Source organism: Hetaerina americana, unplaced genomic scaffold (genome assembly GCF_022747635.1).
Source record: "Hetaerina americana unplaced genomic scaffold, ioHetAmer1.1.p SCAF_45, whole genome shotgun sequence".
In the NCBI taxonomy this organism is placed as follows: Eukaryota; Metazoa; Arthropoda; class Insecta; order Odonata; family Calopterygidae; genus Hetaerina; species Hetaerina americana.
Window position 1 is genome coordinate 3,920,743 of NW_027287041.1, and position 13,975 is coordinate 3,934,717.

The 13,975-nt window shown below is 41.5% G+C and overlaps 1 protein-coding gene across 1 annotated transcript in view; it reads left to right on the top strand.

The window, feature by feature from the left end:
- Positions 1-13,975, top strand: part of LOC139693218 (zinc finger protein OZF-like) — a 98,760-nt gene that overhangs the window by 62,826 nt on the left and 21,959 nt on the right. The window contains exon 5 of the mRNA XM_071591322.1: positions 11,253-11,376. Within this exon, the coding sequence (XP_071447423.1) occupies positions 11,253-11,376 (124 nt within the window). The remainder of the gene's footprint in view (positions 1-11,252; positions 11,377-13,975) is intronic.

A 13,975-nucleotide genomic window follows, 5' to 3' on the forward strand; every position in this document is an offset into this window, starting at 1 on the left:
CCGCAACAGTAACTTTTTTTTAACGGAGTCATCCGCTAATGTGCATTTCAATGCAAATATTTCAGAGCGTAAAAATCATTCGCCTTGACTTGGACTCGAACCCAGATCCCACAATATCCGGTCGAGTGCTTTAGCCACTTAAGCTACCGAGGCATCCTCTTAAACTCTGAAATTTTGGGGCTTTTAAAAGAACTAGATGTTATGACGAAATACCGTACATACAATGTCACATGCATTCGTAGTCGTGTGCGAGGCACCACTGTCCACGAGGTTAAAGCCAACTTTAAACACTTATGTTGTTTTCCCTTTGACAAATTCCAAAGAAACTGCGGGAGATGCCGCAACAGTAACTTTTTTTTAACGGAGTCATCCGCTAATGTGCATTTCAATGCAACAATTTCAGAGCGTAAAAATCATTTGCCTTGACTGGGACTCGAACCCAGATCCCTCAATATCCGGTCGAGTGCTTTAGCCACTTAAGCTACCGAGGCGTCCTCTTAAACTCTGAAATTTTGGGGCTTTTAAAGGAACTAGATGTTATGACAAAATACCGTACATACAATGTCACATGCATTCGTAGTCGTGCGCGAGGCACCACTGTCCACGAGGTTAAAGCCAACTTTAAACACTTATGGTGTTTTCCCTTTGACAAATTCCAAAGAAACTGCGGGAGATGCCGCAACAGTAACTTTTTTTTAACGGTGTCATCCGCTAATGTGCATTTCAATGCAAAAATTTCAGAGCGTAAAAATCATTTGCCTTGACTGGGACTCGAACCCAGATCCCTCAATATCCGGTCGAGTGCTTTAGCCACTTAAGCTACCGAGGCGTCCTCTTAAACTGTGAAATTTTGGGGCTTTTAAAGGAACTAGATGTTATGACGAAATACCGTACATACAATGTCACATGCATTCGTAGTCGTGCGCGAGGCACCACTGTCCACGAGGTTAAAGCCAACTTTAAACACTTATGGTGTTTTCCCTTTGACAAATTCCAAAGAAACTGCGGGAGATGCCGCAACAGTAACTTTTTTTTAACGGAGTCATCCGCTAATGTGCATTTCAATGCAACAATTTCAGAGCGTAAAAATCATTCGCCTTGACTGGGACTCGAACCCAGATCCCACAATATCCGGTCGAGTGCTTTAGCCACTTAAGCTACCAAGGCGTCCTCTTAAACTCTGAAATTTTGGGGCTTTTAAAGGAACTAGATGTTATGACGAAATACCGTACATACAATGTCACATGCATTCGTAGTTGTGCGCGAGGCGCCACTGTCCACGAGGTTAAAGCCAACTTTAAACACTTATGGTGTTTTCCCTATGACAAATTCCAAAGAAACTGCGGGAGATGCCGAAACAGTAACTTTTTTTTAACGGAGTCATCCGCTAATTTGCATTTCAATTCAACAATTTCAGAGCGTAAAAATCATTCGCCTTGACTGGGACTCGAACCCAGATCCCTCAATATCCGGTCGAGTGCTTTAGCCACTTAAGCTACCAAGGCGTCCTCTTAAACTCTGAAATTTTGGGGCTTTTAAAGGAACTAGATGTTATGACAAAATACCGTACATACAATGTCACATGCATTCGTAGTCGTGCGCGAGGCACCACTGTCCACGAGGTTAAAGCCAACTTTAAACACTTATGGTGTTTTCCCTTTGACAAATTCCAAAGAAACTGCGGGAGATGCCGCAACAGTAACTTTTTTTTAACGGTGTCATCCGCTAATGTGCATTTCAATGCAAAAATTTCAGAGCGTAAAAATCATTTGCCTTGACTGGGACTCGAACCCAGATCCCTCAATATCCGGTCGAGTGCTTTAGCCACTTAAGCTACCGAGGCATCCTCTTAAACTCTGAAATTTTGGGGCTTTTAAAGGAACTTGATGTTATGACGAAATACCGTACATACAATGTCACATGCATTCGTAGTCGTGCGCGAGGCACCACTGTCCACGAGGTTAAAGCCAACTTTAAACACTTATGGTGTTTTCCCTTTGACAAATTCCAAAGAAACTGCGGGAGATGCCGCAACAGTAACTTTTTTTTAACGGAGTCATCCGCTAATGTGCATTTCAATGCAACAATTTCAGAGCGTAAAAATCATTCGCCTTGACTGGGACTCGAACCCAGATCCCTCAATATCCGGTCGGGTGCTTTAGCCACTTAAGCTACCGAGGCGTCCTCTTAAACTCTGAAATTTTGGGGCTTTTAAAGGAACTAGATTTTATAACGAAATACTGTACATACAATGTCACATGCATTCGTAGTCGTGCGCGAGGCACCACTGTCCACGAGGTTAAAGCCAACTTTAAACACTTATGGTGTTTTCCCTTTGACAAATTCCAAAGAAACTGCGGGAGATGCCGCAATAGTAACTTTTTTTTAACGGTGTCATCCGCTAATGTGCATTTCAATGCAAAAATTTCAGAGCGTAAAAATCATTTGCCTTGACTGGGACTCGAACCCAGATCCCTCAATATCCGGTCGAGTGCTTTAGCCACTTAAGCTACCGAGGCGTCCTCTTAAACTCTGAAATTTTGGGGCTTTTAAAGGAACTAGATGTTATGACGAAATACCGTACATACAATGTCACATGCATTCGTAGTCGTGCGCGAGGCACCACTGTCCACGAGGTTAAAGCCAACTTTAAACACTTATGGTGTTTTCCCTTTGACAAATTCCAAAGAAACTGCGGGAGATGCCGCAACAGTAACTTTTTTTTAACGGAGTCATCCGCTAATGTGCATTTCAATGCAACAATTTCAGAGCGTAAAAATCATTCGCCTTGACTGGGACTCGAACCCAGATCCCACAATATCCGGTCGAGTGCTTTAGCCACTTAAGCTACCAAGGCGTCCTCTTAAACTCTGAAATTTTGGGGCTTTTAAAGGAACTAGATGTTATGACGAAATACCGTACATACAATGTCACATGCATTCGTAGTTGTGCGCGAGGCACCACTGTCCACGAGGTTAAAGCCAACTTTAAACACTTATGGTGTTTTCCCTTTGACAAATTCCAAAGAAACTGCGGGAGATGCCGCAACATTAACTTTTTTTTAACGGAGTCATCCGCTAATGTGCATTTCAATGCAACAATTTCAGAGCGTAAAAATCATTCGCCTTGACTGGGACTCGAACCCAGATCCCTCAATATCCGGTCGAGTGCTTTAGCCACTTAAGCTACCGAGGCGTCCTCTTAAACTCTGAAATTTTGGGGCTTTTAAAGGAACTAGATGTTATGACGAAATACCGTACATACAATGTCACATGCATTCGTAGTCGTGCGCGAGGCACCACTGTCCACGAGGTTAAAGCCAACTTTAAACACTTATGGTGTTTTCCCTTTGACAAATTCCAAACAAACTGCGGGAGATGCCGCAACAGTAACTTTTTTTTAACGGAGTCATCCGCTAATTTGCATTTCAATTCAACAATTTCAGAGCGTAAAAATCATTCGCCTTGACTGGGACTCGATCCCAGATCCCTCAATATCCGGTCGAGTGCTTTAGCCACTTAAGCTACCAAGGCGTCCTCTTAAACTCTGAAATTTTGGAGCTTTTAAAGGAACTAGATGTTATGACGAAATATCATACATACAATGTCACATGCATTCGTAGTTGTGCACGAGGCGCCACTGTCCACGAGGTTAAAGCCAACTTTAAACACTTATGGTGTTTTCCTTTTGACAAATTCCAAAGAAACTGCGGGAGATGCCGCAACAGTAACTTTTTTTTAACGGAGTCATCCGCTAATGTGCATTTCAATGCAAATATTTCAGAGCGTAAAAATCATTCGCCTTGACTGGGACTCGAACCCAGATCCCACAATATCCGGTCGAGTGCTTTAGCCACTTAAGCTACCGAGGCGTCCTCTTAAACTCTGAAATTTTGGGGCTTTTAAAGGAACTAGATGTTATGACGAAATACCGTAAATACAATGTCACATGCATTCGTAGTCGTGCGCGAGGCGCCACTGTCCACGAGGTTAAAGCCAACTTTAAACACTTATGGTGTTTTCCCTTTGACAAATTCCAAAGAAACTGCGGGAGATGCCGCAACAGTAACTTTTTTTTAACGGAGTCATCCGCTAATGTGCATTTCAATGCAACAATTTCAGAGCGTAAAAATCATTCGCCTTGACTGGGACTCGAACCCAGATCCCTCAATATCCGGTCAAGTGCTTTAGCCACTTAAGCTACCGAGGCGTCCTCTTAAACTCTGAAATTTTGGGGCTTTTAAAGGAACTAGATGTTATGACAAAATACCGTACATACAATGTCACATGCATTCGTAGTCGTGCGCGAGGCACCACTATCCACGAGGTTAAAGCCAACTTTAAACACTTATGGTGTTTTCCCTTTGACAAATTCCAAAGAAACTGCGGGAGATGCCGCAACAGTAACTTTTTTTTAACGGAGTCATCCGCTAATGTGCATTTCAATGCAACAATTTCAGAGCGTAAAAATCATTCGCCTTGACTGGGACTCGAACCCAGATCCCTCAATATCCGGTCGAGTGCTTTAGCCGCTTAAGCTACCGAGGCGTCCTCTTAAACTCTGAAATTTTGGGGCTTTTAAAGGAACTAGATGTTATGACGAAATACCATACATACAATGTCACATGCATTCGTAGTCGTGCGCGAGGCGCCACTGTCCACGAGGTTAAAGCCAACTTTAAACACTTATGGTGTTTTCCCTTTGACAAATTCCAAAGAAACTGCGGGAGATGCCGCAACAGTAACTTTTTTTTAACGGAGTCATCCGCTAATGTGCATTTCAATGCAACAATTTCAGAGCGTAAAAATCATTCGCCTTGACTGGGACTCGAACCCAGATCCCTCAATATCCGGTCGAGTGCTTTAGCCACTTAAGCTACCGAGGCGTCCTCTTAAACTCTGAAATTTTGGGGCTTTTAAAGGAACTAGATGTTATGACGAAATACCGTACATACAATGTCACATGCATTCGTAGTCGTGCGCGAGGCGCCACTGTCCACGAGGTTAAAGCCAACTTTAAACACTTATGGTGTTTTCCCTTTGACAAATTCCAAAGAAACTGCGGGAGATGCCGCAACAGTAACTTTTTTTTAACGGAGTCATCCGCTAATGTGCATTTCAATGCAACAATTTCAGAGCGTAAAAATCATTCGCCTTGACTGGGACTCGAACCCAGATCCCTCAATATCCGGTCGAGTGCTTTAGCCACTTAAGCTACCGAGGCGTCCTCTTTAACTCTGAAATTTTGGGGCTTTTAAAGGAACTAGATGTTATGACGAAATACCGTACATACAATGTCACATGCATTCGTAGTTGTGCGCGAGGCGCCACTGTCCACGAGGTTAAAGCCAACTTTAAACACTTATGGTGTTTTCCTTTTGACAAATTCCAAAGAAACTGCGGGAGATGCCGCAACAGTAACTTTTTTTTAACGGAGTCATCCGCTAATGTGCATTTCAATGCAACAATTTCAGAGCGTAAAAATCATTTGCCTTGACTGGGACTCGAACCCAGATCCCTCAATATCCGGTCGAGTGCTTTAGCCACTTAAGCTACCGAGGCGTCCTCTTAAACTCTGAAATTTTGGGGCTTTTAAAGGAACTAGATGTTATGACAAAATACCGTACATACAATGTCACATGCATTCGTAGTTGTGCGCGAGGCGCCACTGTCCACGAGGTTAAAGCCAACTTTAAACACTTATGGTGTTTTCCTTTTGACAAATTCCAAAGAAACTGCGGGAGATGCCGCAACAGTAACTTTTTTTTAACGGAGTCATCCGCTAATGTGCATTTCAATGCAACAATTTCAGAGCGTAAAAATCATTCGCCTTGACTGGGACTCGAACCCAGATCCCTCAATATCCGGTCGAGTGCTTTAGCCACTTAAGCTATCGAGGCGTCCTCTTAAACTCTGAAATTTTGGGGCTTTTAAAGGAACTAGATTTTATAACGAAATACCGTGCATACAATGTCACATGCATTCGTAGTCGTGCGCGAGGCGCCACTGTCCACGAGGTTAAAGCCAACTTTAAACACTTATGGTGTTTTCCCTTTGACAAATTCCAAAGAAATTGCGGGAGATGCCGCAACAGTAACTTTTTTTTAACGGAGTCATCCGCTAATGTGCATTTCAATGCAAATATTTCAGAGCGTAAAAATCATTCGCCTTGACTGGGACTCGAACCCAGATCCCACAATATCCGGTCGAGTGCTTTAGCCACATAAGCTACCGAGGCGTCCTCTTAAACTCTGAAATTTTGGGGCTTTTAAAGGAACTAGATGTTATGACGAAATACCGTACATACAATGTCACATGCATTCGTAGTCGTGCGCGAGGCGCCACTGTCCACGAGGTTAAAGCCAACTTTAAACACTTATGGTGTTTTCCCTTTGACAAATTCCAAAGAAACTGCGGGAGATGCCGCAACAGTAACTTTTTTTTAACGGAGTCATCCGCTAATGTGCATTTCAATGCAACAATTTCAGAGCGTAAAAATCATTCGCCTTGACTGGGACTCGAACCCAGATCCCTCAATATCCGGTCGAGTGCTTTAGCCACTTAAGCTACCGAGGCGTCCTCTTAAACTCTGAAATTTTGGGGCTTTTAAAGGAACTAGATGTTATGACAAAATACCGTACATACAATGTCACATGCATTCGTAGTCGTGCGCGAGGCACCACTGTCCACGAGGTTAAAGCCAACTTTAAACACTTATGGTGTTTTCCCTTTGACAAATTCCAAAGAAACTGTGGGAGATGCCGCAACAGTAACTTTTTTTTAACGGAGTCATCCGCTAATGTGCATTTCAATGCAACAATTTCAGAGCGTAAAAATCATTCGCCTTGACTGGGACTCGAACCCAGATCCCTCAATATCCGGTCGAGTGCTTTAGCCACTTAAGCTACCGAGGCGTCCTCTTAAACTCTGAAATTTTGGGGCTTTTAAAGGAACTAGATGTTATGACAAAATACCGTACATACAATGTCACATGCATTCGTAGTCGTGCGCGAGGCACCACTGTCCACGAGGTTAAAGCCAACTTTAAACACTTATGGTGTTTTCCCTTTGACAAATTCCAAAGAAACTGCGGGAGATGCCGCAACAGTAACTTTTTTTTAACGGAGTCATCCGCTAATGTGCATTTCAATGCAACAATTTCAGAGCGTAAAAATCATTCGCCTTGACTGGGACTCGAACCCAGATCCCTCAATATCCGGTCGAGTGCTTTAGCCACTTAAGCTACCGAGGCGTCCTCTTAAACTCTGAAATTTTGGGGCTTTTAAAGGAACTAGATGTTATGACGAAATACCGTACATACAATGTCACATGCATTCGTAGTCGTGCGCGAGGCGCCACTGTCCACGAGGTTAAAGCCAACTTTAAACACTTATGGTGTTTTCCCTTTGACAAATTCCAAAGAAACTGCGGGAGATGCCGCAACAGTAACTTTTTTTTAACGGAGTCATCCGCTAATGTGCATTTCAATGCAACAATTTCAGAGCGTAAAAATCATTCGCCTTGACTGGGACTCGAACCCAGATCCCTCAATATCCGGTCGAGTGCTTTAGCCACTTAAGCTACCGAGGCGTCCTCTTTAACTCTGAAATTTTGGGGCTTTTAAAGGAACTAGATGTTATGACGAAATACCGTACATACAATGTCACATGCATTCGTAGTTGTGCGCGAGGCGCCACTGTCCACGAGGTTAAAGCCAACTTTAAACACTTATGGTGTTTTCCTTTTGACAAATTCCAAAGAAACTGCGGGAGATGCCGCAACAGTAACTTTTTTTTAACGGAGTCATCCGCTAATGTGCATTTCAATGCAAATATTTCAGAGCGTAAAAATCATTCGCCTTGACTGGGACTCGAACCCAGATCCCACAATATCCGGTCGAGTGCTTTAGCCACTTAAGCTACCGAGGCGTCCTCTTAAACTCTGAAATTTTGGGGCTTTTAAAGGAACTAGATGTTATGACGAAATACCGTACATACAATGTCACATGCATTCGTAGTGGTGCGCGAGGCGCCACTGTCCACGAGGTTAAAGCCAACTTTAAACACTTATGGTGTTTTCCCTTTGACAAATTCCAAAGAAACTGCGGGAGATGCCGCAACAGTAACTTTTTTTTAACGGAGTCATCCGCTAATGTGCATTTCAATGCAACAATTTCAGAGCGTAAAAATCATTTGCCTTGACTGGGACTCGAACCCAGATCCCTCAATATCCGGTCGAGTGCTTTAGCCACTTAAGCTACCGAGGCGTCCTCTTAAACTCTGAAATTTTGGGGCTTTTAAAGGAACTAGATGTTATGACAAAATACTGTACATACAATGTCACATGCATTCGTAGTCGTGCGCGAGGCACCACTGTCCACGAGGTTAAAGCCAACTTTAAACACTTATGGTGTTTTCCCTTTGACAAATTCCAAAGAAACTGCGGGAGATGCCGCAACAGTAACTTTTTTTTAACGGAGTCATCCGCTAATGTGCATTTCAATGCAACAATTTCAGAGCGTAAAAATCATTCGCCTTGACTGGGACTCGAACCCAGATCCCTCAATATCCGGTCGAGTGCTTTAGCCACTTAAGCTACCGAGGCGTCCTCTTAAACTCTGAAATTTTGGGGCTTTTAAAGGAACTAGATTTTATAACGAAATACCGTGCATACAATGTCACATGCATTCGTAGTCGTGCGCGAGGCGCCACTGTCCACGAGGTTAAAGCCAACTTTAAACACTTATGGTGTTTTCCCTTTGACAAATTCCAAAGAAACTGCGGGAGATGCCGCAACAGTAACTTTTTTTTAACGGAGTCATCCGCTAATGTGCATTTCAATGCAACAATTTCAGAGCGTAAAAATCATTTGCCTTGACTGGGACTCGAACCCAGATCCCTCAATATCCGGTCGAGTGCTTTAGCCGCTTAAGCTACCGAGGCGTCCTCTTAAACTCTGAAATTTTGGGGCTTTTAAAGGAACTAGATGTTATGACGAAATACCGTACATACAATGTCACATGCATTCGTAGTCGTGCGCGAGGCGCCACTGTCCACGAGGTTAAAGCCAACTTTAAACACTTATGGTGTTTCCCCTTTGACAAATTCCAAAGAAACTGCGGGAGATGCCGCAACAGTATCTTTTTTTTAACGGAGTCATCCGCTAATGTGCATTTCAATGCAACAATTTCAGAGCGGAAAAATCATTCGCCTTGACTGGGACTCGAACCCAGATCCCTCAATATCCGGTCGAGTGCTTTAGCCACTTAAGCTACCGAGGCGTCCTCTTTAACTCTGAAATTTTGGGGCTTTTAAAGGAACTAGATGTTATGACGAAATACCGTACATACAATGTCACATGCATTCGTAGTTGTGCGCGAGGCGCCACTGTCCACGAGGTTAAAGCCAACTTTAAACACTTATGGTGTTTTCCTTTTGACAAATTCCAAAGAAACTGCGGGAGATGCCGCAACAGTAACTTTTTTTTAACGGAGTCATCCGCTAATGTGCATTTCAATGCAAATATTTCAGAGCGTAAAAATCATTCGCCTTGACTGGGACTCGAACCCAGATCCCACAATATCCGGTCGAGTGCTTTAGCCACTTAAGCTACCGAGGCGTCCTCTTAAACTCTGAAATTTTGGGGCTTTTAAAGGAACTAGATGTTATGACGAAATACCGTACATACAATGTCACATGCATTCGTAGTCGTGCGCGAGGCGCCACTGTCCACGAGGTTAAAGCCAACTTTAAACACTTATGGTGTTTTCCCTTTGACAAATTCCAAAGAAACTGCGGGAGATGCCGCAACAGTAACTTTTTTTTAACGGAGTCATCCGCTAATGTGCATTTCAATGCAAATATTACAGAGCGTAAAAATCATTCGCCATGACTGGGACTCGAACCCAGATCCCACAATATCCGGTCGAGTGCTTTAGCCACTTAAGCTACCGAGGCGTCCTCTTAAACTCTGAAATTTTGGGGCTTTTAAAGGAACTAGATGTTATGACGAAATACCGTACATACAATGTCACATGCATTCGTAGTCGTGCGCGAGGTGCCACTGTCCACGAGGTTAAAGCCAACTTTAAACACTTATGGTGTTTCCCCTTTGACAAATTCCAAAGAAACTGCGGGAGATGCCGCAACAGTATCTTTTTTTTAACGGAGTCATCCGCTAATGTGCATTTCAATGCAACAATTTCAGAGCGGAAAAATCATTCGCCTTGACTGGGACTCGAACCCAGATCCCTCAATATCCGGTCGAGTGCTTTAGCCACTTAAGCTACCGAGGCGTCCTCTTAAACTCTGAAATTTTGGGGCTTTTAAAGGAACTAGATGTTATGACGAAATACCGTACATACAATGTCACATGCATTCGTAGTCGTGCGCGAGGCGCTACTGTCTACAAGGTTAAAGCCAACTTTAAACACTTATGGTGTTTTCCTTTTGACAAATTCCAAAGAAACTGCGGGAGATGCCGCAACAGTAACTTTTTTTTAACGGAGTCATCCGCTAATGTGCATTTCAATGCAACAATTTCAGAGCGTAAAAATCATTCGCCTTGACTGGGACTCGAACCCAGATCCCTCAATATCCGGTCGAGTGCTTTAGCCACTTAAGCTACCGAGGCGTCCTCTTAAACTCTGAAATTTTGGGGCTTTTAAAGGAACTAGATGTTATGACGAAATACCGTACATACAATGTCACATGCATTCGTAGTCGTGCGCGAGGCGCCACTGTCCACGAGGTTAAAGCCAACTTTAAACACTTATGGTGTTTTCCCTTTGACAAATTCCAAAGAAACTGCGGGAGATGCCGCAACAGTAACTTTTTTTTAACGGAGTCATCCGCTAATGTGCATTTCAATGCAACAATTTCAGAGCGTAAAAATCATTCGCCTTGACTGGGACTCGAACCCAGATCCCTCAATATCCGGTCGAGTGCTTTAGCCACTTAAGCTACCGAGCATCTCCCGCAGTTTATTTGGAATTTGTCAAAGGGAAAACCTTAATTTACATTCTCTAAACTTGAATTGAAACACTGGCAATATCATTTGATGTTAGAAGGTTCAATGAATAATGTTAATGCTTTTGAAGAAATTAAGACAAATGCTCGGTAATTATTAATTTAAATCGAAATGTATAATTTTAAACCTTGTGTAATTTTATAGATTAGGTTTGAAAGTTTTTTGGGCATTTTATTAATGTTTTACATGGATACAATCTGCATTGGTTATGTTGATATTTTTCAGGATGATTTAGAAGATTTAGAATTGCATTTATCCTCTGATGAAGAAGTAGACAATAAGGAAGAATGTGATGACAATACTTTGCAGGAGATGGGCGGAGTTACATCAGATCAGTTGAAGACACAAGGTGAGGGGAGCTGGAGACTCAGTTGTCTTACTTTTGCATTTTGAATATTTTAGAAATACTGAAAACGTCAGATACAATATTATGACTAATTACAAAAATTGATGGGAAAATATTTAAATCAGAATAAACCTGTAACATAATTATTATTATCAGGTAATCTACCGGTCAATGTAGGTTTATGGATAGACATAAACACTAATTAAATAATTTCCACCCCTAGCAAAATACAACATTCTACGCTATATCAGGTCCCTCTTCAGCTCTGAGTTCCTTCTTCCTCCCATCATCCAGTCTAACATCCCTATTCTGTTCCTTCTCTTTCCTCATTTGCCTAACATTCTACCCTCCATTAGTCTTCAACATCCAGCTGCAAGTCAATACCCCCTTCAGAAACATTTCCTGCCTCCATAAGATATCTCCAAGCAAACCTTTTTCTTTGTGTTCTATACCAAGTACTTCCTCATTTGTTTTCTTTTCTGTCCATTTTACTTCCTCCATTCTTCTTCACACCAACATTTAAAAATCCTTCAGTCAATGTCTATCCTCCTGCTTCAATGACCACGTTTCTGCACTGTATATAGCTATCCTCCATATCAAAGTTTCCTAAAGAATCTTTTCATAATGTCCTTCCTCAACGTCCCTTTGCCTAAAGCAATTCCTATCCTTATGTCCCTATTACTTTTACTGTGTTGGTCCAATGAATACTGAGATACATAAATTGTTTTTCCAGCTCTTGTTTTTGCCTCCCTATTTTAATGTTAACCTAAGCTTTTTCATCCTAGAAAATTGCATATTCTTTGTTTTATCAATATTGATTCTCATCTCATACCTGTTGTACCGAATTGCCAATTTACTAAGCAATGCTTGCAGCCCCTTGGCTGACTGACAAACTAAAGCTTGGTCATCAGCAATCCTAACTGATTTTATGAATTCCCCACCCACTTTCATTCCTACCTCCAGTTCTTCCCATGCCTTCTTATTCATTTCCTCTGCATACATGTTGAACAGCAATGGTGATAATGGGCAACCCTGCCTTACACCTCTTCCTAACACTGCCCATCCTGACTCCCCGTTTTCCACTCGCACCTGAGCAGTCTTGGACATGAACAGGTAGCAGATTAGCCTCATTTCCCTCTAATCTATTCCTTTTTTTGGCATTATATCTTGTGGTCATGTTCTTTATTCCTTTTGATTAAAAATCTCATTGCTGCAATGACATTACATGTACCTCCCCCTTCCTATACCTAAACTGATCATCCTGTAAGTTATTGATTGCCTTACTCTCTTTCCTTTTGGTTATGATCCCAAGAACAACTGCAAAAGACTTTGCAAAATAAAATGCTCTCTTTCAGGAATTGACAGGGCAAAAATCCTAAAAATTAACAAAATAAAATGCATATAATAGATTTCATTTCACTGCTGCTGGTTGTTATTTTCTAAGTCCCTCTTGTTTTCAAACTTTAATAATTTAAGTACCAATCTGATACATATGTTGAACCACAAATATTCCATGGTTGCCTTTTTTACATTTTATACTAACAGTTAAGGATCTCTACCCCTTTTGGCCATGATTATAAATGGAATTGTTGAATATTCTTCCTCAGTTCGGAAGTTTCCTTTGTCAAGGTTTTAGTACACTGATCAATTTAACTCCAGGTTTATTTACTATGGTCTTAATTTGTAGAAACGTTTTTTAAAAGGTATTCCAATTTTTTTGTTTTGAATATTTAACCTTTAATTATTCACTTTAGGGATTTTGGGTATAAAATTAAGTAGGATCCATACATAATAAGTATCATCGTTGCCTCTAAAAATCAGAAGCCAATGATGTTATCCTTACAGGTACCTAAAAAAATTGAAAATTTGTTCATCCTGCATCAATATACCTATACATGTTGGTTTATCTTCCACTCGTCAAAAGTCTACTGAAAATCATTTTCTAGAATATTGTTTCAGCATTTGTCATCAGTACTTGAACTGTTAGATTGGAGTATAATTGTTATATTTTTATCTGCCTTTTTGTTTCAAATACAAGAAAAGGGACAGTAGAGCCATTTCAGGGCTTATAAGAGCATTGCAATGGCAAATTATGTCAGCAGTTTCTTTCTATTTTTGTTCCTTGCTCAAGACTCTTGCAACCACCTTTGCCCATACCTCCCTTAACACAAGATCTTCATTAATTATTAATGTTGGTTCCGCCCAATAGGCTGGATTCTTTACTAACTAGGGAGGTTATTAAATGCATAGCAGAGTGAGAAATAGTTTCATTTTTGACAGCTCAGAATCAGTTGCAGTGGTCATGAGGTAACTTACCTGGCCTTTATCTTTATTAAGTTGTCACGCTTTCTTATACATTTTTTGCTACTTAAAAACTTCTCAGGCTTAAGACATCATTTGCATAAGCCTCTTTAATTAGTTCCAGGACTCCAAATTTAAGACCTGGAACTAGAGCATTGCTCCCATATACACTAATTTCTTTCATGAAAACAAAAAAAAATCAGTCATAACTAATATCCACCATCTTTCTCAATACATGCACAGAGCCAATTAAACTAATATTTATTATTTTTGGGGATATCCTCTACTAAGCCTACAAGTC